The sequence below is a fragment of the Haliotis cracherodii genome, unplaced genomic scaffold (genome assembly GCF_022045235.1).
Source record: "Haliotis cracherodii isolate W230 unplaced genomic scaffold, xgHalCrac1.p SCAF_2, whole genome shotgun sequence".
Classification (NCBI taxonomy): Eukaryota; Metazoa; Mollusca; class Gastropoda; order Lepetellida; family Haliotidae; genus Haliotis; species Haliotis cracherodii.
This window is the reverse complement of record NW_027266275.1, coordinates 47,526,071-47,550,336: the sequence shown is the minus strand read 5'-3', so window position 1 is coordinate 47,550,336 and position 24,266 is coordinate 47,526,071. Positions and strand designations below refer to the sequence as shown.

Sequence of the window (24,266 nt, the reverse complement as noted above, 5' to 3'; positions counted from 1 at the left end):
GCTTTAGATGAGCCTAAATGGTAATAAAAATATTCTTCACTATTTTTATCGATAAAGCGATATTCAACATTTTTATTAAGTTCTTCGTTCATTTTACTAGGAGACCAGACTATATAACTACACTCTTTTTGTAAATTGATAAGAAACAATTGATTACCGTATTTGGTTGGTTTGACATCACTGATATAATAAAAACCTTGTGGTAATTCTCTCCATTTAATAGTTTTTTCCATTATTATATATTTATGTAAGCATTTGTCTAAATGTAATCACACGATAGTAAGCAATTTATTTTTAATCTCCAACTAGTTCTTTGGTTTTGGCATGGAATAATTGACGCGCTTGTTGCCTCCCTTGTTCTATTAACTTTTTTTTCTCGTCCTCGCTAATACCATTGGTCTTACGAGATTTTGATCGAATCTCCTGCTTCATTACATTGTATTTGGTGAGTTCCGACAGCACTAAACGAAACTCATCCTCGGATATCTTACTATCAGCCATTGCTGTCGAAATATGATCCTCAATGCTGTTCAACTTTGCTTCGGCGAGTATTCGAATACTATCGTGTTTTAATGCTTTCTTTTGCAACCTACGAGAAATGAATTTTATCGCTATTCCTGCCAGTCCCGAGACTCTGGCGGTTATTTCCATGCCGAGCACGATAGGCGCGGCGATTATAGTTGATAGTAAACCGACACCGGCTACACCGAGTCCCATGCCAGCCACTACAAGAGCGGTGTCAACTCCGTCCAGAGCATTCACGGCTCTGCGATACTTTTTATACAATCCAAGTCTCAACTCCCTATCCTTTTCTATTCGATGTTTTATGTCGCTTATTTGATGTAATCGAAATCCATCAACAGTTTCCATCTTTTCATCGAGCGCTGGATATAAACTCATAGTGTATATTACGAATATATAATAGTCTTTAATTGGTCTTGCTTAAATGTTTTGAGAGTATACATCAACCTTATCAAATGTATATTATATGGCAAGAATATCTTAGAAAGAGAAATTCTGTCACTTTTAATAATTTGAACCCCCTCGAGGGTTGTAACGGGTGATGCACCGACATGAATAATACTGCAACGTTGACGCTCGTGTTTCTTGAGCCATTTAATCGATAGACCTGGTAATATTTCGAAGGCATCTACCGGTGCATCTCCGAACAAGACTTCAATAATAAGCGTAGAAATATTAGGTATTGCACTCAAGTTAACTTTAATATCATCGAATTCTGTAACCAAATTTAAACTAACATTTTGGATTGCCGGACGACTATATAACATATGACCTGGTTTTTCTGGCAGGGGAGTGACTAACACACTTTTTCGTTTTGACGGGATATAGGCTGCGAGTACGATGCCACTATTTATTATCTTAGTTAAATTATGTCCCTTACCCATCATCGCATAAGGTGGGGTAATGACGATATTCAGTAGCCACTTGATGTTTGCTTCGACCATAGTCCATTTATTCTCACTGTTGTAAATAATATTGTACGGAGTGGTTTTAAGGAGTCTACTTACGTCGACATCGCTTAAATCTTCTAGATTACCCGTGAATGTAACTTCTTTCCGCTTGTATACATTATCGTGTAAGTGTAAAGCGTATAACTTACCATTGGTACCGGGTTTACCAAATCCTTCTGTGTCTCCGAGATCGGAAAGCGCAATTGTATTACATTGTCTTATCGTTCCAGGGCCTGATGCATCAACCATTTTTATAATATGGAGTGTTACACTTAAGTATCCTATATGTACAGGTTGGTGTTTTACATCTAATACAGAAATTTTAAGGTCTGAAATAATACCCCGCTTTAATTTTTTATATTGTAATAACGAGAAAGATTCCGTTCTACCACTATTGTATTTTTCATCTTTCACTGGAACACTTCTGAGTAGAGTTGAAGGACTTTCTTGTTGAATATTATCCGTTGTACTGATTTGATCAAGATGGATACACAACTCTTTATAGGGAACTAAATCGGGTAAATTGAGTCCCTGATCTGATGTCTTGAGTAATGTTATTTCTCCTCTCCATCCAAGTGTGTATGCTAAGTTCCTGTAAAGCTTTGCATCCTTTTTTCCAGCGTTTAGAATCAGTAACCCATTTGACTCATTTTGTGTGAGACTAATTCCATTAGGCTTAAAAAATTCATCATTGAGTGAGCATACGCTGTAATATCCATCAGGTATAATGTATTTTTGACCATTTATTTCTGTCTCATTATTATTTTTCGTAGCATTTATATTGGTCCACCGTGGGTAATACGTTATATATCGCATAGAGCGACTTCGAGTTATCCATCCGAGTTATCGATAGTACGAAGCAGTTCAATAGACTGACTATTTGTTATTCCCAGGAGTGTAACATACATATCAAATATACAATGATACTATATCATAACTTAAATATGGAATCAACCATTATTTATAATATGGAGTGTTACACTTAAGTATCCTATATGTACAGGTTGATGTTTTACATCTAATACAGAAATTTTGAGGTCTGAAATAATACCACGCTTCAATTTTTTATATTGTAATAACGAGAAAGATTCCGTTCTACCGATATTGTATTTTTCATCTTTCACTGGAACACTTCTGAGCAGAGTTGAAGGACTTTCGAGTTGAATATTATCCGTCGTGCTGATTTGATCAAGATGAATGAACAAATCTTTATAGGGAACTAAATCAGGTACGTTATCCATTTCAATCACTGTTGAGCCGCGTGGTAATGTTATTTCTCCTCTAAATCCAAGTGTAATTGCTAAGTTCCTACCAATAAGTATATTTGATCCTTCATTGTAGATTTTCACTGTCTTAGTCGCCTCATTTTGTGTGAGACTCATTCCAATAGGATAAGAAATTCATCATTAGAATTAAAAAATTCATCATTGAGTGAGCTTATGCTGTAATACCCATCAGGTATAGTAATAATTCTATTAATTCTATTTTGGTCATCTATTCTAAATATCTCATTATTACCTCTCGCAGCACTTATATTGGTCCACCGCGGGTAATACGTTACATCGCATAGAGCTACTTCGAGTTGTCCATCCGAGTTATCGATAGTTTGAAGCAGTTCAATAGACTGACCATTTGTTATTCCAGGTAGTGTAACATACATATTAAATATACAATGATACTATATCATAACTTAAATATGAAATCGAGATACATTACTAATCAATCGATTATAGTAACTGCCTCTGGTGCTGAATTTTTCGTTAAATTCCCCGATATCTTTGAAAATTACAGGGTCACGACAACTAGCGATAAAATGGTGCACGATTGGTTTCACAATCCGATGCAATTTTGGCAGAATCAGTTAAACTTTGCCGTATGGTGTGCCACAACGGGATGTGGCGTATCTCTTTACGCTCCAGGATTTGAACTGAATAAGTCTGTTATGTCATTTCACGTGTACTATCAGATTAGACGTATACTTAAAGAAATTAGTGCTCCATTACCGCAGGATCGCGCGTGGAATTCCACAAATAATAATTATGATAGGTCCGCGTATGAGCGTATTTGTCAGGAATTTAATGTTTCTACGAGTAAAGATTGGCGTATTAAAGGAGCAAACCATGGTCTAGGTGTTCCTTACACAGAGGAAAATAAATCCGTCAAAGAAGAAAGCGATTATGTATATAAAGTACTTAATAAACTTCCAGTTAATTTTGGTAAGTTGTATAGCACCAGCAAACTTTACGCAAGAATATATGATCATTGGCATAAAACCGGTGATTGGTATAAAGGCTGGGAACTTTATAGTAACGATTGGAGAGGTGATATTATGAGTTTTAAGAGAGGTTTGATTTATATTGTTACAAAATTTATACAAATGAACGATACCGCAAACGCTTGGAATGAATTTCTTAATGATAAAACGGAAAATAATTTTACTAAACCAGGATTTGTAAGAGTTAATGAATCGATAAGAACTTATGTATGGGCAATTCTCGGAGCGCAATCGCAAACACGAACGTCCATTATCAGTTCTGGGACGGCGCTCGATGCGCAAAAACAGTTTGTCTCAAACGTGGAGGACGCCATTAATTCGCCAGTTGACATACCATCGTCTATAAAGCGTTTTCAAGATGCATTACAGTACGCTCAATCCAAAGTGGACTTCGTTTATGCGCCGGGACTATACATGTCTCCGAGTAATATGGAACTTAAGATCGGTCAAGTGATAGGCTATAATAATAAAATTGTTATCGCTAGCGATCAACAAAAACCAGGTATAAATTCAGATATGAACGTCGAATTAATAACGCAAACGATCACGGGCGAAAAGGGAATAGTCAAGCCACAAACACCAACTATCGCTCAACCATCTACTGATGCACAAGTGTCACCGCATATTGCGGCTAAAAATCAACAACATATAGATGAAAAAACAGTGCTTGTAGTGGGTGGAGTCTCGGTTGGTTTACTCATGATTTGGTGGTTAAATAGTTCTTAGCGAATACGTACAACAGCCCTGCAATTGCTACGATCAGCCCCCACAAGTTTTGACTAAGCCAAGTGGTGGTCTTAGCTAATAAATTCAATAGCCAGGAAACAACACTCCCTATTATACCGGGAAGTGCAGCCGCGGCTTTCTCAGCTAGCTTTCCCAGTGCTGAACCTAATGCTTTTAAATGCTTTTTTATCCACTCTTTTATACCGTTTTTATCGTTAGGGGGTGATCCGCCGCTACCATCTGTTAACGAGAGAGTCAAAGTCGATATAATAAATCCCAACGCGGTTAAAATACTAGCAATTGTTATTCCCTGTTCTCTGAACAATGTTTTAATTTTATCGGCCAGTGTAGTATCATCGTTGAGGACTTGATCGATAGTTTCTCGAATACGACTGATTTGCGAACGAAGTGCCTTTCTATTACTGGAAGCTGCTTCGAGGCGGGCCAATCTTTCCTCTTCTAGGTTACGCAATCTTTCCGCTACGCGGCGTCTACTGAACTCATCGCCCGCCTGTTCGAGTTTTGTTTTCTCGTGAGCTATATGTTTGTCGATTTCGGATAGCTTGGCTGTATTATTTATCAGTTCTCCCCGCATAGTTCGCATTGCCTTGTCAAGACCTCGTAATTCCCTAATACTGAACTCTGAATATGGTGGTACCTGTAACGTGGAATTATCGTAATAGGTATCTAAGATTTCTCCGAGTCCGTCTGAGGCCACCATCGAGGCTGCTTCCAAATCATCTGTATTAACGAGTTCTTTCCTCATAGTCTGAAGAGCCTTAGTAGTCTTCGCGGAAAGTCGTCGGTAGTAGTCCACAAAACCTAATTCATCACGAACAGTGCCGATGCCGTGTTTAGCGGCTATCGTAGACAAGGCTAGGGGCTTATGAGTACGAGAATGCATAAGATCAATATCCGGAGCGCCACGCAGTCGCAATATTCCTTTACTATCTATCGTAAACTTTGAATAGTCACGAACAATAGCACTATCATCTTTAAAGGAATCGTAATAATCATTGACGGTTGATTGTAAAATTTCATCGTTAAGATTCGTGCCACCAAAGTTGGTTTCATCAGTATCTTCGATTGGGTTATCAAAGTCATCAAAGGTACTTAGATCAAAGTCATTATGTTCAAAATTAGTCATTTTTATATTAAACATAGGGTACATGTTTTCAATATAACAATGTCTTCGCAATACGGACGCAAGTTAAACCCACAACGTAGACTTCGAGATCCATTAGGGGTCAAAGCAATTCGTCAGTCTGTAACTATAACTAATAACCCTAGTACCATCGATCAGAATCAAACGCTTCTGGTTCGCTTTCCTAATCTCGGCGCACACGATGTGTTAGTTCCGGGAACTGTCCGACTAGCATTTACGATTGGTTTGACTTCTACCGACGTTAACAGGGAGCCCGTTCAGAACTTAGGTCGTGCTATCGTCAAGAAAATCGCTATTAAAATTAGCGGTAATGAGGTTTTGAGTATCGACGATAGCGATGTATACTATTGTTACATGGATCTCTGGAGAACGGATAAAGAGCGGGAAAACTTACAGTACCAAGGTATTTGTAATAAGAACACATTGAGACTGCGCGTGGGTGCTGAAAATGGTGTTGATACCAACGAAAAAGATAAGGCCGTTGCCGACGCATTAGGTAACCGATTCTATGTTCCCCTAGACTTTGAATTACTAGATTCCCACATGCCTTTTTATCAAGCATCCCTAGGTGATAGGTTAGAATACGAACTCACTTTTAACGACTACGGTAGAGTAATCAGAGCTGCTGAAGATGCTAGCTATTCCATTGACAATATCTCGCTCGAGTACGATATGATAACGGATCCCGAATTAGCCAGACAAATTCGTAACCAGTATTCGGAAAGTTTAGCCATTTTGTACGACCGCGTGCTGCGACACCGAAAGATCACGAGGGACAAAAAAGATACGATGTGGAATATCAATCTAAACGTCCCCACGAGGTCGTTGAAGGGTATTTTAATGTTGTTCGATGCGCAGAAACGCATCGGAGGGGTCCTCGAACAACATTAAAATACCCTTCAACGACCTCATGGGGACGTTTAGATTGATATTCCACATCGTATCTTTTTTGTCCCTCGTGATCTTTCGGTGTCGCAGCACGCGGTCGTACAAAATGGCTAAACTTTCCGAATACTGGTTACGAATTTGTCTGGCTAATTCGGGATCCGTTATCATATCGTACTCGAGCGAGATATTGTCAATGGAATAGCTAGCATCTTCAGCAGCTCTGATTACTCTACCGTAGTCGTTAAAAGTGAGTTCGTATTCTAACCTATCACCTAGGGATGCTTGATAAAAAGGCATGTGGGAATCTAGTAATTCAAAGTCTAGGGGAACATAGAATCGGTTACCTAATGCGTCGGCAACGGCCTTATCTTTTTCGTTGGTATCAACACCATTTTCAGCACCCACACGCAGTCTCAATGTGTTCTTATTACAAATACCTTGGTACTGTAAGTTTTCCCGCTCTTTATCCGTTCTCCAGAGATCCATGTAACAATAGTATACATCGCTATCGTCGATACTCAAAACCTCATTACCGCTAATTTTAATAGCGATTTTCTTGACGATAGCACGACCTAAGTTCTGAACGGACTCCCTGTTAACGTCGGTAGAAGTCAAACCAATCGTAAATGCTAGTCGGACAGTTCCCGGAACTAACACATTGTGTTCTGTTGAATCTTTCGAGGTTAATGGCTCAGCCTCTTTGTATCGACTAGCCACATCCACTACTGTTAAAGCGTATTTATACGTTTTGCGTTTTACCTTATCGTGAGGAAGAAACAAGAGGTCAGCCTGATGAACTTCATTCGTCGTAAAAATATCAAACTTCTTCCTCGGTATATAACGCGGTGCCGGTAAGTATATTTGCCACATCGCTTGTTTCTTTAACCAATCCTTGGCCACATCTTTAGATACCTTAGCCGCGGTGGCTAATTTTTTTATTGCTCCTACACCTTTCCAATATCCTCGTGGGCTATAGTAAATTTTATTCATTATTAATTAATATTGATGTTTCGTTTAATACATCTCATGACTATCATTGAATTGCATAGTCATTTACACATAAAAAATTCCACCTGTAGTAGCAGTAAAGGTATATGAATCCGGCTCCAGTGGAAGTGAGCCAGAACCCCCATTACCTATACTACTTGATTAAACATCACTAAACATGATGACTTATCATTTCAATTGTATTTCTAGGCATTATATTATATGCCGAGATAAAGATTACTATGTGTATTTGTCTCATGAACTAAGCAGGTAGCTTAGGTTTTTTTTGTACCTGTCGCTATATGGCTGAAATAATGCAGATGCAAGGTTAAATTTTAACTCACTCACTCACATTGTACCAGTCAGTTAAAACATACCCAATAATACAATGGAAAAGAATTTTGATGCAATGATCAAAGAAAATAGTATCTTAAACTATTACTTCACCAGAATAATATATACTTTTATCAGGTATTTTTAACTGCATGTGTTACTATCAATATATTTGAAACAAGCATGAAACACTCACATCCCCCGCCAATATGACATGTCGGGTGTGTGCAATACATAAGCTTCTGTGCACTATGTTCACTTGGCCTTTTTGTAAAGAAATATAGTACGTTTTTCAAGATCTGCTCCAGAAACGAGGACTACCGCCATTTTCAGGCTAGATCAAAGTCGCTGCCATGGAAACTCGAAAAATAATTTTAAAAAAAATCCCAAACTATCAAAAGGCACCAGTTCACCACTAGACCCATCAATGTGCAAAATATGGTGAGGAAATATGGTACAGTTTTCAAGATCTGCTCCAGGATCGAGGACTACCGCTTTTTTCAGTCTAAATCAAAGTCGTTCCATGGAAACTCGAAAAATATATTTTTTTTAAATCCCAAACTATCAAAAGGCACCAGTTTACCACTAGATCTATCCATGTGCCAAGTTTGGTGAAGAAATGTGGTACGGTTTTCAAGATCTGCTTCGGAAACAAGGACGGACAGCACCCATTCCTATATTCCTCGAAAAATAATTTTTTTTAAAACCCAAATTATCAAAAGGCACCAGTCCACCACTTGATCTATCTATGTGCCAAGTTTGGTGAAGAAATATGGTACGGTTTTCAAGATCTGCTCCGGAAACGAGGATTACCGCCATTTTCAGTCTAAATCAAAGTGGATGCCATGGAAACTCGAAAAAAAATATTTTTTTTAAATCCCAAACTATCTAAAGGCACTAGTTCAACACTAGATCTATCTATGTGCCAAGTTTGGGGAAGAAATATGCTACGGTTTTCAAGATCTGCTCCGGAAACGAAATGTGACGGACAGACGGACGGACGGACGGACAGCACCCATTCCTATATCCTCCTTCCACTTCGTGGCGGGGGATAATAATAATAACCATAGCCAGGGTTATGTGGTAGCATTTTGGATTATTGTCGGATACTTTTTACTTTGGGAACAATTTGACCAGTCACCGTTAAGTTTTTGAGCAATCAAGTTATTTCCATTGCAAAAGCATATGTTGACATACACTCTTCAAAAAAAGATACACATAGTTAAAAAATAAGGATATTTATTAAGCGGAAGTAAAAGTATCTACACAGAATATGTGTGAACACAATCAAATGAAATTAGACACAGTGATCGACAAAAGCATTGTCGTCATTGTCAGCATTGTCAGTCATTGCACATGTGCAGCCACAAGGGGGCGTCATGGTCAGTACCTGGTCACACCAACTCTTGCAGCCGTCACTGCCCGACACCTCCTTGGCACAGATTGCATAAGTCGTCAGATTTTTTCGTGGGGAATTCTTCACCATTCCTCCTGTAAGGCGTTGGCGAGTTGTGTCAGTGTGTGGGGATGCTGGTGACGTTGACGAACGCGTCGATCAAGTTCGTCCCACAAGTGTTCAATCGGGTTGAGATCAGGCGATTTGGACAGCCATAACAAGGAAATTAACTGTTGCACGTGCTGTGTGGGGCCGATCGTTGTCATGTTGGAACAGCTCCCTCTGGCGGTCCAAAGTTGGGAGGAGGTGAGGACGTAGAATTTGGTCTATGTATCGGTTTGCTGGAAGACTGCCATGTACAACCACTAACTGTGATCTATCCATGTAGGATATGGCTCCCCACACCATGACACTCCCTCCACCAAATCGGTACACCTGTCCAACGCAGTTCGGCGCAAAACGTTCATGTCGACGCCGGTATACACGGTGTCTTCCATCCCGTCATTGAAGAAGAAAACGTGACTCATCGCTGAACCAAATGCGTCGCCAGTTCCTGAGATCTCATGCCTGTACTCTGTTGCACGTCGTTGACAGTGTAGACGTCGCAAGGCAGGTAAAACTTTTGGTCGTCTCACTCGTATTCCCACTTCCCTCAGACGATTTCTGATGGTTTGGTCGGAAATTCTTCGCATACCAGGCACTTGTCCTGCAGTGTCCGTTGCTGTAGCAAATCGATTCCGAAGGTGATGCAACCAAATGTACCGATCCTGAGCTGGGGTGGTCACTCTTGGTCTTCCACTTCTGGGATGATCTTGAGTCGAATTAGTGCGGGTATATCGATCCCATAGTCGAGATATGGTACTTTGGTGAACGTTGAAGTGTCTTGCAACGGCAAACTGGGACTCCCCTGCTTCCAAACGTCCAATGGCGATATTTCGGTCAGCTGCAGTTTATCTTGGCATTTTTCGATCTCCGTTCACGTCAGAAAATTTGTAATGAACTGTTGAATTTTGTACGGTCTTTTATAGTCAGTGTCTCTACTCTTGTTTCCATCACTAAGTAATCAGAAACCATTTGTCAATCTGCATACCATTATTTGTTTTTATGTTTTCCAATGTAACAAACAGAATAAGTTGGGAAATGCAGACAACTACCATGGCAGTTGAGTGTGATTTTGTGTAAGTCATGGCATCACAGGTGACAGAAACTTTTACGATTTCTGTTGAATTTACCTAATCATTGTAATGTCTATATACTTATTATTCCATAATTCGTGCTACAATGCTCTTCCCAAGAATATTCTCAAACATGTGAACCAATATATGCAACAATATGACAAATGGATCTCTCAAAGTAGGAGAGAATGCTACAGTGTTTACATTTTAAAAAAGTACAGTTTGTCGAGCACAGCGTTTGTTTACACACCTAATTTATTTCGCTTGATTTCATCTAGATAATTTGTACTGGTGACAACATTTGTCATTTGAATCTAACATGCGCGTTTATGTATGAGGAAATCACAGCTGAGTTCGAAATATATATTAACCTGCATACATGAAATGTGATTTTGTAAACACTATATCCATTATGGCAGAAAGTACACTTCGGCATTCATGTTTGCATATTTTCCAAAACATTCCACTATGATTCCAGGCTTATCGGTGATGTTTCACATGTATAATTCTAAACATACAGAAAATAATTGGTATTTAGATTTAGTAATGTATCAAAAATGGTGAGATTTACGATGTACCTAATTTTCAGAGGTCACTTTCAGTAATTTTGCTTTGCCTTAAATGACAGTGGATAATTTCACAGAAAAACAAAAACAACAGAATGCGAAAATGTGAAATGATGTCTGCGTGATGTATTTTGAATTTTATTTTACTCTGAAGTGAGGGTTGATGAGGAGGGACATATATGTCGCTGTGGCATCCAGGGTGTAACACTCTAAAACCATCACGTTTCAACACAGACATAGGTGAACATTCGACTGAAGAACAAGTAACTTATCAATGACTTACGATAAGGAATTAAGTCCGTCATAATCTGGCCATGTGTCATCACCATGGAGTAGCCAAAATGGCCCTGGAATTCAATCTCACACATATGTTTGATACCAGTTACCACAGGTGTGTAAGAAAATCGCCTCTGTCGCTGAAAGGATCGTAGAGATCATTGGGAACATACGCCAAATTGATGTGTCCGGACGCAAAAACACATGATCCTCATTTACAGAGGTAGTTGTAGTTGTGGTGGTGATGGATTCCATCTCGTCGGTGCTGCAATCCTGGAGATTAAATTTAGGTGTCTTAAGTCAATCCTTGACTCTCTTTAGCAGAGAAAAAGCCTTATCCAAGTTCCTACTCAAGTCTAACATGACCTTCTTTGGGGGTAAGTCCTTATTCTGTCTTGAGGCAGTCTTCCTCAGAGAGTTCTCTTTGAAGACATAACATGTCAGCAATCCAGACTACCATATCCGCCTATGCACTCTTTCAGTGGGTGAATTGCGGGTGGTCTCCCTGTGTTGTCCTCCAAACCCCATTGGTGTGCACAAGGTCTGGGTTCATCTTCTCCCGATCAAGCCCTCAATATCTGACTTCCTTTTCATAGCCTTCCTTAAGGTTCGTTGAGCAATGTGGAGTTCGCCGATCCCATATCGAAGCTTCCCCAATCCACGAGGTTCATTGATCAGTGTGAAGTTCACCGGACCCGATCCAGGCTGTCGAACCTTCTCCGATCTTCTAGCTCTGATGATCATAGAGGGGTTCATCAATCCTTATATCAATCCTGAGTATGATACCTGCATCGATCCACCCAGTTTAACGAATGTGACGACGTAACGATCGAAGGCTCTCTGCCGATCTGCAAGAATGTCTCATGACTCTTGTCTGATCCTCCAAGGGAATTCAGATGAAGTAAGAGCTGTAAACAGTTGGGACCAATCCCCCTGACAAACCTGCCGATGATCCTCTGAAGATGTAACCGAAGTGGTCTTGTCAACAAACCACTATCGATCTCAGCATGCACAACAAATCTCTTGTAAGATCAACAGTTAGAATGGAGTATGATCCCTCGCCCAACAAGAATGCAGGCAGAACTTGATGAATATCCCAATTTCTTAGACTTAGAGGAACCTGAACTTGTCCTCTTTGTCTTCTTTGCAGATAATGGCACATGTTTGTCTGAGATTTATGACTGTCACTATCTTGTCTGTCACACTTCCGCTTGTAGCTGGTAAATTCAACTTCTGATAAGTCTTTGCATTTACTGCATCTGTCTGACTCTGTACAGCGGTTTCGACAATCGCAACAATGAATGTGGATCATGAGCAGAAAACATTCTCCTGCACTTATCACACACTTTCCGTTTCTTGCCGTTCATGTTTAGCCGATAATAAGCTGAGTGACTCAAAAACGTCTCCACACAACAGCACTAAGAAGGAGAATGTGTTAGCTGTGGACGTCACAAGTTCAGAAAGCACGGGATTCATGTGGTGTTCAGACCACTGATAGTGATGGTAACCTTGATTATGGCTTGGATGGGTTTGGGTCAGGTGTTGTTTAAGTTGGAAACATGTTCTAGGATCGTTTTCACACCAGGATCGAAGGAAAAGGAAGATAGGATAAGTAGTTGAAACTCTTGTTGTTGAGAACAACATTTCCTTGAACGTACGTGGATAAGCTATAGTAGAGTATGTGGGGTCTATATGTTACAGATATATTTGTCTCATATTATAACGAAGTTGCCAGATTTTATTCCAGACATTGGAATGTATTTATAATTAGTGGATGTTTTTCTATGAGTTGATCTGAGGGCAAAAATTCGAGTTGATCTGCAGGCAAAAATTGGAGAGTGCCGCCTGTTCATCTGGTATTGAGGTTACCACAACATTTGAGCATATGTCAAGGCAATGTATGTGATGGACCAGGAAGCGCGGACCATGTTGATCCGCTGAATGTCAGTTTGGGAGGAGAGTGCAAGTGTCCCCTGATTATGTAATGGAGAAACCATGACTCCGAAGGAATGGTTTGTCCAACTTATAAACCGCTATCCATTAATCTATTTCTTTTTTGGAGCTTATATTTACGCGGCATACGGGTCGCAAATAAGGGGGTATAACGAGACACACTTTATAACAGTTGTTATTGCGGGCCGCTGCGCGGACTGCACGTACAGAAGAGGGCTGTACGTGCAGAAAGAACCGCGTGCGTCGTACCACATGGCATTGTGTTGTTGACTGTTCACAAGAGAGGATGTCTGACGATGACGATATTTTCCTTACTCAAAGTAAGTTAATTGATGAAAATTCTGTAGAAAAGGATGAGGATGACTTTTGTTTCCGTTTTGGTGACCCTTTGTCAGATGATGAAGTTGCTAAAAATTGCTCCCCAGGTTTTACAATTGCAATTGTAAAACCTGGGGAGCAATTGTAAAACCTGAGGAGCAATTGTAAAACCTGCTGAGTGGCCTTACTACAAAAGAAAGGTCGTCTTGGAGATGGTTACAACACCATGATAGGTTTATAAGCAGGCACCATACCACTGTGATGTTGTCAGTGGAGATGGCGAGTTGGGCATTTCAGAGGTGGTGTTTCGGAGGTGCTCCTGCTAATGTGAGATAGCCAGTCTGAGCTCCTCCAACTCAAGGTTGTTCATGTACCACATGCCCTGGTGCCATCTGGTCCTATAGATGCGCACACCAACTTTGCTTCTACGAATACGTTTGACAATGGTCCTGTGCTGATGTGAGCAGTCCCAGTAGCACTTGCCACTGGTGAACTGTTATGGGCTGCTGAAAGGCAGGAGACAGATGGTGTAGGATATAAATCCATCTGTCCCTTGGCACCATTAGGAGGTCCAGATCTGTCTGGAAAAGGCCTCCTTTGAACTGGAGTCAGAAGGAGGGAATGAGTTCTGAATTTGCCTCGTTCACTATCCAACCCAATCGATATAATAGGCGCCTAGTGAAATCTAAGTGACGGGTTAAGGTCGCCGCATCTGGATGATTCAGTATGCAATCGTCTTTGTCATTCAAACTGGATGCTCCTCAGGTGGTAAGGCGGGAAAAAAACAATAGGGCCACTGAAATGGTAGGGACGCCCATTGATAGTGGATACCATTGAACTGGAACCTGAGGAACCGCCAGTTGCTGGGGTGGATAGGAATGGGGTGGAACGGGTCAGTTGAATCTGATCAGAGAATCATGAGCATTGATGCTGCCCCTGAGCAGTCTCAAGGCTGTGAGATGGAAACATAGAGGATGCAATGTTGTGAATAATGTGCATTTTGTTGGAATCCCTCTTTGGTAGAAGGAAGATGGAAGAGTAGAATCCTGGAGTTAAGGCTGTTTCTGCACATATGGCCCTCTTCTCCAACAGGGTTTTATGTTGGAACCCAATGGCTGATAATGCTGTTCCTGGGGTAGAGCCAGAGAATGGGTGCCTTTGTCAACGGTGGGTCTGCCAACAAGTTGAGGCATTACCTGTACCTTATGATGTTGAGAGCATAAGGGTCTGCCATACCAATCCAATTTCTCCACAACAGGCCTAGTCTCCCACCTACATTTGTGTCAACTACAGTGATCCCTTGCTACAACGCTACCTTCGGGGTCCAAATAACAGATGAGCGTGATAAATGATCAGCAGTTTAACAAAGGTTAAGTCGTAGGTGTTAGATGTCCAACAAAACAGTATACATGCTCTGCCTACCTACCACGATCTACGTTGCATGTTTCAGAGTTTAAAAAAAGATTAGAATAGAAGTTATGTATATTACATAGTGTAAAAAAAGGTTTATCGAGTATTAATATGTGCTTTAAAAAAAACCCATTCTATCCCTTCAATGAATTCAGGTGAATAAACAGGTATAACAAACTTGGTCAATATGATATAAAACCGACAGGTATGCAGGATATTTTTACATATGGAACAATTTGACCAGTCACCCTAGGGACTTCCCGTGCTACATGTATTTTGATTGAGAAAACGTTATGTTGACATTTAATAGTCAAACTGCCTAAAATATGACTTTTAGCGAATCATGGTAAGGCATTTATGATATGTGTATCCATTCTCCTCGTTTCAAGGCATCAACAGCGGTAATCTGAAATTGGTTGCGGTAAATAAAGGTAAGTTGTGCGATCTACCGACCACTTTGCAGACAATTGTAATATTGTAAACATTATCATAATTATTGAATGAAATTTTGAATATAATAAATATATTGCAAACATTAGTCCAGATAAACAATGAACATTTTTTTAAAAACCAGATATTATAATAATAGGATTAAACTTCAATTCAGATTTGTTGACTGGTATTTGTGGTGTTAAGTGATCGCGGTGATCAGCTGATAATGTTTACTGAGAGAGGGGAAAACATTGTGTCATTGGAAAACTTGAGTTTATTAAAAATGTTAGTAAATTTTGGGAGCCATGGTTTACCGTGCGCTATAACCGAGTTAGTGCTATATTGAAGATGGCAATAGTGAGGGAACACTGTATTGGGATGACTGGTGATGGGAGATCCCAATTGTGATTGTCCACTGTGTCAATGTTTCACCCTTGGGTCCCTGCTCCTAACCTGGGAATTCCCCTGTGGGATTGATAGGAGCCTTGGCCTCTGCCCTTACCTTGTCCTTTGCCATGAAAGGAAAATTGATCAGTAGTCTGGTCCTTGACTGGCCAAAGTTCTGGGATACATGGTTCAGAGACTTGAACATTGTCTCGCTTCAAGCTATACCATGGTTTGCGTGTCAGTGATTTGGCCATTTAAAAGTGTTGAAGCTGACCACGGCTGACAATCCCATTTGGACAAGGCCAGATACCCTAGACGACGGATGGCGGTGATCTCAGCTAAGGCCACCTTGAAGTGATTGTGCATGTGGACAATCTGCCTCTGTTGAAAACCCACTACTGTCTGGAAGTGATCAATCTTGTTGGCTTTGGTCTTGGTAAGATCTTGATCCATGGCCTGAGATGATGAGGCTCAAGGGGTTTGAGGGACTGTCTCATATCCATCTCTATGAAGGCGAAGCAGCTGTCAGGGATTGGCTTCACACATCCTATGGAGATCCAAGTTGTGATCATGGTTTGCCACCCCAAAGGTGTCTATGGGAAAATCATCCCTTTTGAATTTTGGTGCCTTGAACGCTGGAGTGAGGGAGAGAAATCCTCATCAAACGACCTGACCAGAATGGGATCAGGTGGGATGGAAGTAGGGTGAGACCATATAGTATCCCTCTTGACCTGAGCCAGCAGAAGGCGCTACCGCTGATAAGCAGTCTGCCAGCCAATCTGGCATCTGAGCAAGGCCGAGGTGCGCATCCCTCTCTAAGGGGTTATCGAAAGACTCAGCAAATGACACTTCAAAGGAGTAAATAGTCCTCTTAGCAGCGGACAGGAGAGCGGCTCCTGGAATGTCGCTTGGACCTTGACGGATTGTCTGGAAGACATACTGGGAGATAATGAATCCCGAGATGTGATCCGTGATGAGGATCGGGTACCCAAGCCCACCCTGGTTGCAGCCATAGATGTAGAGGGGGATGAGACAGTCACCAAAGTCTGTTTAGCAGGCGATGCCAGAGGCACTACAGGTGCTAGAGGTGTAGGTAGGTGCTGGCGTTTGAACAAGGGAGAGGTGCATGTGATTGCTGAAACATGGCCTGAGTAAAAGGCAAAACATTGTGAATTGAGCCGGCAACTCCATCAAGGTAGTGATGATTGATGGCACAGGTCTAGTAGAGGCATAGGCAACTACAGTTGTTGGCTGCACTTGGGCCGTAGAGGCTTGTGTAGACATAGCCATAGCGTTTTGAGCTTGGGTCATGTGAGGCGACTGCAGGACGTCGGAGGTCCCCATAGGCATGGATGACACCCAACCTGAAGCAGAAGGTTGGGCAGAAATTACCAGGGAAGTCTGCACTGAAATAAAGAATGTGTGTCACGAAAACTGTGACACGTTAGCAAATTCAAGATAGTGGAATGGAACAACAATACGTGAAAAAATGTGACAAACTGTCACCTTCACTTGTAATAAATTTTGTTGCATATAAACGTCAAACCCGGGTACCACCTGTCACAGGGAGAGATAGACTTGGTTGTTTGAAAGCTTGAAGACCAAGGGTACAGCCAAAACAGCAATAAGCTGGGGACCAGTTTAGAAGCACAACTTGTCTGTCTGGTGACTAACAGTAATATGGAGATCCGTAACATCCCTACTTCTGGTATCCATGGCAGCTGATGATTGGAGCCTGGCTTCTGTAAATGGAACAACTTTTTCTCTTCAACTAGACAAATCACAGCTTCGTTTTCAGTCAAAAGTAAGCAGTAAATGCATTAAGGAGTAATGCAGGATAAGTTAAAAGAAAATACACCTTCCACTCACCTTCTCTCATAATAATGTATTATTATTATCATTGATGTAACATTCTCTTCTATCTGTCTGGAGTCATGATGGTGACTATTGAAAGGATGTCTCACTCACCTCCCACTACTCCCACTCCAACGCTGCTACGCCGTGTGCTCATTGGTGAAATCATGCGCCACTCTCCAGTACCCGGATCAAAATATTCAGCACTATCTAAACCTGCAAAGATAAGAAAACTAACGTTACACCATTCTATGGGAACTTGTCATTCTATCATCAATTACATCTCTCCTTTTAGGCTTTAACATTTCAGTAAAAATCATACAACATGGAATAAGGTATATTATCATACCTCCATGTCAGAATTATGAAATCTGATTGGTCAACGTGATCTTGATAAAATACTGTGTAGCCTGCCTTGGAGGGTAATAGATTTTTCAGCAGGGGAATAAATCTCTCATAACACGCCCTGAGTGGTACAGGCTGCACATGCATTTCTGAGAGACAAAATAAAGCCGCACGCTTTTTCCAAGTCAATGGAAGACACGTGTCATAGCACAAGTTAACCTCAGCTCAATCAAACAGCTATTTTCTATCAATTTTTAATTTCTGTTAATTCTTTTACAATATCACATTAAATCATGTCAGTGAGATAAATGTTCTGTACCTGAATCACTCGGGGTACATGGGGTTTTATGTGTCCCACATTAGGTTTTATACCACAAGCGGGTCATAAAACCCCATCTGCCCCTCGTGATCGTGCTACAACTTATACTGCCACCTTGTAGTGTTATACTGTATTCAACGTAATAAACGCCCAGGGCGCACTCAAAATTTGAAATAGGGGAATCTTATTAGAATATTATTTCTGTGAAAAAGTTGAAAGAGTTGAAAGATAAATTTCGTGGTTTACGGTGACAGCCTGACATGTTTACATACGACAGATATATTTTTCCAGAATTTAATTGCCCATAATTAAGGGGGCATCTAACACACGAGTGTGTATTAAACACGAATAAATAAGTCTTGTGTACATTGATCAATCGGAAGGGGTGCTAATTGGGATTGTTCACTAGCCAATACATCAGCAAATATTGCCGTGGGCGCTTATTAGAGCGGGGCCCTTATTACGTCGAATACGGTAATACAAACCTTACCCAAATTCATATACTGTCACATCCCATGCTGAATAGACAGTTCATAGTTTGGTTGCAATCTGCTGGTTTCTATTTGTTTCGACTGTAAATCTGATGGATGTTGAAACATTTCTGAAGCTGGGTATGCTATTTTCTTGCTCCCTTGACAACAATAGTTATGACAAACAGTCTCAGGGTCAGTAAAGGTGGAAACATTTTAAGAAAAAGTATTCATACACAGAGAAAAAATCCACAATATTTCCAGGATCAAATCCAAGGTTCATAAACTCATTAGATTGTAGCACACATTATGTATACCTGTTGAGCCATCAAATCCTCCAACAGCATAGATATAGCCATTGAGCACAGCAACCCCAAGTGTGCTGCGACGTGCCTCCATGCTAGGGCATGATGTCCATGTGTCTTTCACTGGGTCATACACATCAACTGTCCGTACACGTAGAGATCCATTAAAACCCCCCACTGCATACACCTGACTGTTGAGAACAGCTACACCTAAAAAACAGGAATGTCTATGAATGTAGAAAGTCAAGGTCTACTCCAACCAACACAACTTAGTTTGAAAATTTAATGTTATTGACTAAGGCTGACTTTATTTATGTATCAAATCATTGTTTCCAAAATAAAAGGGTCCTTTTTCTTTTGAAGAATTTTTCTAGTTTCATGTAATTTTTTCGTTAAAATTTCAAGATACTAAGTTGAATTTCAAGATACTTAGTTGAAATTTCAAGCTAAATCTAAAATTTTCAATTTAGTATCTTGAAATTTTAACTTAGAATGTATCTTGAATTTTCAACTTAGTATCTTGAAATTTATACTTAACATCTTGATATTTCAATAAAAAAAAGTAAAAAAGGTAAATGGCCATAAAAGGTTTCTGTATCCAATAGAACATCTGTCATTGGAGATTGGAAATACAAACAGGTGTATGATTGAGTCAAGTAGCAAAGCGGTTCACTTGGCACACACAGACCACACTCATTTTGAGCATCCAGTGTCTGTATCAACAGACTCTTCCTGCAGAGGCACCAGCTAGGACATTGACCTTCCAATTAATATACTGTGCTATCAAGTGACCCTTGAGCTGCTTGACTTTCATCAGAACTGTCATAGCTCTGAGAAATCTAGGGAATGTGTACCCCCTGCACATTGACATTGGCTGCCACCACTGTATGGTGAACAGCAGCTGATGGGGATACAAGAGACATTTCTCTTCCGAAATAGGATTGGTGCTGTCCCAACTCATTTGGACCCACTTACTGGCTTGCAGAAGGTAAAGCTTTTGTTTGTTCTACTTTGCCCATGGTATAATCACGAAAAAGGATTCAATCTGACCAAACGGACAATGTAATTGACTTACAATTGAGGACATTGACTGACTGAGCCACATTGCCAAATAAGTGAATGAAGCCAAATGGTAGAATTATCATGATATAACATTTATACTAAGTTTTCCTATAATAATTAGATCCACATCAAGTGCTTTTATGAGTTATCATGGTGTAATATTTATACATCATTTCATATAATTATAGTTTAGCAAGTAATACTTATCATCAGGTAAAATGCATATACAGTGTATACTGAACCAAATTAAAAACTTCACAATCCTAAAATTTTAACATTTTGACCAGTTATCATTGTGGGCCCATATTGTGTATTTAAAAAGTAATAGCCATGTATTGTCTTCAGTGTTTTCAGCCATACTTGTTAGCAGTCATTAACAAAAAAAAGAAAACAAAAGTCTTTACGGCCATTTGTCATGCCACGACTTTCAATTGTGCAAAGTGAACGTGCCATCGGCATGTTGTAATCAGGAACGTCCGTAGCTGAAGTCGCAAGGACGATGGGTTGTAGTCGACAGACTGTTTATGATTTACAGACGCGTCTACAGCAAACTGGCACAACCGCTGATCGCCCTCGGCCAGGTCGACCACGTGTGACGTCACATGCAGAGGATCATCAGATTGTCTTACGTCACCTCCGTAACCGATTTTTGACGACTACATCAACCAGAAATGAACTGTTTAGGGGTAGACTGAGTGCGCAAACTCTTGAAACCGTCTGAGAACTGCTCACCTTCAAGCATGACGGCCATACTGCAGGCCGATTCTGACTCAATTACACAGACGTCAACGTCCATTGTGGGCACAGTGACACTTACGATGAACTCAGAGGAACTGGAATCTAGTCGTCTTCAGTGATGAATCCCGATTAAATCTTCTGATGGTAGGGCGAGGGTGTGGAGGCGCCGTCATGAACGTTACGCCCAGTGTTGTGTACAGGAAGTTGACAGATTTCGAGGCGGAAGTGTCATGGTGTGGGGTGCTTTCTGTGGCAATGCACGTTCCAGGCTTCTTGTCATCCGTGGCAACCTCAACGCTGCTGCTTACCGCGACTAGGTACTGGCACCAGAACTTCTGCCTTTTATGGCAGCACATGGACCCGGTTTGATCTTCCAACACGACAATGCCAGACCCCACACAGCAATTTTGACAAGGAATTTCCTTCAGAATACGGGAGTCAACGTCATGGACTGGCCGTCAAGGTCTCCCGAGCTCAATCGCAACGAACACGTCTGGGATGCTCTTGGCAGAAGTCTGCGCTTGGCAGAAGTCTGCGCACTCTCCAGAACCAACAACAGACTTGGCACCATTTTGCAGCAACAATGGCGTCGTCTTCCCAAACATGTCTTCACAAGCATCACAAGGTCCATGCGGAGGCATTGTGTGGCAGTTGTCAACGCACATGGTGGCCAAACATGCTACTGACCTTGTGTGCCATCCGATTCTCGTTTTTGGGACTTATGATCTAAACTGTTACTACCGAATACCGTAGGTGCTTGGAACAAATTATGGTTACCACCGTTAATTAAAATCCTTCTTTGGACATTAATGATTAAAAATTACCTTCTCTGATACATTTGTCTGTTATATATCATATATGGCATTACTTTTAAAAATGCGAAGTTTTTAATTTGACTCAGAATATAAAATATTAGTTGTTTCAGTTATAGCTTTTTAGATAGATGCTAGCCTAAGGTAACGGGAGCGCATCTCCTAGACATACTATTCAATAAGACAAGAGTTATGTCTACATAGTTTAAAAGATTTGAAGCTTTTAGATAAAAGCTAGCCTAAGGTATCAAGACCCCATCTCCTAGACAAAAGATATGTCTACATAGTCTTATAGATTGCCTTGAACTATTTTATTTAAGTAAATCTGTCATCACCTATATTAGAACATTCAGCAATTACTTCAATTTAGATTCATTAAGGATTAGCCCCCATACAAGCTATATAGTGACACCATAATCCCTTTCCAAGCACCCAGTAAATATGTCAACAAGGTTAGTGCCAGTCCAGCAAGATTAACAGGATTAAGTATTCCTCTCTGTCTAGCAATTCATTAACCATAGGGCACACCCCATCGTGTATCAACCAATCATATTAATTTTTATTGTTCTAATTTTTGTTAAATACATACAGAAGCAAAATGTTAAGCAGAAGGGGTTTGATGCTCAAACCAAGCAGATCTCTCTCCAACGGCCCAGAGGGTTGTACCGACTCTCTGTGGCACCCTCAGCTATATTCTAAGATATTGTACATTGTTCATTGTTAAATGTTCTTGTAAATAAAATTGTGATTAGTCTCCTGTGACTCCGGCTCTTTGCTGACTACTTCCCCCAAGAAAACCAGCACGCCATTTGGAAGGTTTTGTTCATCCGAACAGAACCATAATAAAATGAATGAGTGTGAAAAGTGGACTGTTCACTTGTTCTGGTCAGAACATTAGTGGGAAGAAGCTCTTTGGGAGATTGCACTGAAGGGTAACTGCACAATTCCTGATAGAATCTGAGTTAGGCATGGGGACTGAAGACTGATTAGGTGGTGTGCTCAATGAAGATGTAACATGGTTGGCAGTCTCGAGGGTCTCAAGGATAGAGTTGAAGTGATTGCTGCCAGAAAACATGGGTGTCTTGCCGACAGAGTCTACAAGGAAAGTTTGAGAGTCAAGAGAACTTCTCAGTGCTGGCGGCTAGGTGGATTCTGACAATTATATACAAGCCACATACCACTGATATTCTTCACATATTTAGGCTTACCTAGACTTAAACCATGGCTTCTTTGTCTTGGACTGTGGTCTAACTAACTGAATTGTTAGTTAAACACCACTTGGCAATCACAGAACTTCTTTTTTTCCCTATCATTTATCTTGATGATAGAGCAATTTCATGAAAAACTGTGGGACATTAACAACTAAATATTTAGTTACATCAGGACTAATTGCTTATCCATTTATGAACTGCAAAAGATGTTTTTTTAGACAGTATGTTACTCTATGCATTCTAGTATTTGTTCAGAACTTGATTTGGTAGCGAAACAACGAAACAAACAGTTAGAACAGAAATTACAATTATCTTGATCAGCGCTATGTTTGCTCATAATAGGCCAATCAGCATGGGCAAATAACAATTAGGTGATTGATAAAGGTGGTCGGTTGGTCCAAAATGAATGGTATACTTGCCCCAAGACATGCATTTCATAACGCAAATCGGCAAAGTGAGAAGTGCAAAATGCAAAAGGCTCGGGGGACAGATTTCACTGCTTCTTGGGGGGCAGACTCAAACAGTGTTCTCACACAGTTGAGCTTAAAGTTTCTTTCAAAATACCTTTAACAAAACAATGTTTTTTAAGCAGTTTAGGTGCTATAAATGTTGGACATGGTTTAAGTATGTTAGATCTCTCGGACCCCACTGTCCAATCATTGAAATGGTTGATTAAACCACGATGTGCTGTGGGTCCTCGTGGTCTAACCTATACATAAACAAACCTACAGAGGTCTTGGTATGTGACTTAATATTTTCCTTTTATCCCCCACCCCCCCCCCACCCCCCACCCCCCTCCCACCCCCCCCCACACACACAGAAACAGACACAGACACTCACATACACACACAGACACACGCAGACACACACAGACACACACACACAGAGTTTTTAATGGATTGAGCACCTACCACTGGTCCAAGACTGTAAATTCCTTACAAAGAAGTCTGAATCCGGTAAAAGTGGAACTGTCCTTCCACTGACAAGATGCCACTACTTGTTACACTGATACTGTTATCCAGGCCGCCAAGGATGTTGCTAGAGCTCTAATTTCATGAGGACTTGATTTGGAAGATGTCAATTTCAATTCAGATGAAACACAAGCCTGAAGAATTATCTTCCTGAGCCATACAGCAATAGTAGGTTTAGTGATTTTGGAATCTAAAGTTTTAGGACAAGGTACCAACCAACGACTTCTAGTTTTCCTAAAGTTCTATGTTGTTCTATGAAGCTACCACCTCAAAGCCCTTGTTTGTCTGCTCTAGGGAACTTGGCTGATAAAGATGGAAGTCCAACCTTTGTCATGAGTGAGAGGTGTATGATCCAAGGCATGTAATTCTGAGACTCTGGAAGCTGTAGCCATAGATAACAAGAAGTGCTCATAAGGTGGT

General features: G+C 40.6%; 1 protein-coding gene across 8 annotated transcripts in view; it reads right to left on the bottom strand.

Moving 5' to 3' along the window:
• Positions 1-24,266, bottom strand: part of LOC139468153 (kelch-like protein 3) — a 198,865-nt gene that overhangs the window by 22,168 nt on the left and 152,431 nt on the right. For all 8 annotated transcript variants that reach the window (XR_011653671.1, XR_011653672.1, XM_071249931.1 and 5 more), the window contains 2 exons: positions 19,065-19,262; positions 17,728-17,829 (listed from right to left, as the gene is read on the bottom strand). Coding sequence is in view for 6 of the 8 variants with exons in the window: in XM_071249931.1 (XP_071106032.1) it covers positions 17,728-17,829; positions 19,065-19,262 (300 nt within the window). In the remaining 2 variants the exon portion in view is untranslated. The remainder of the gene's footprint in view (positions 1-17,727; positions 17,830-19,064; positions 19,263-24,266) is intronic.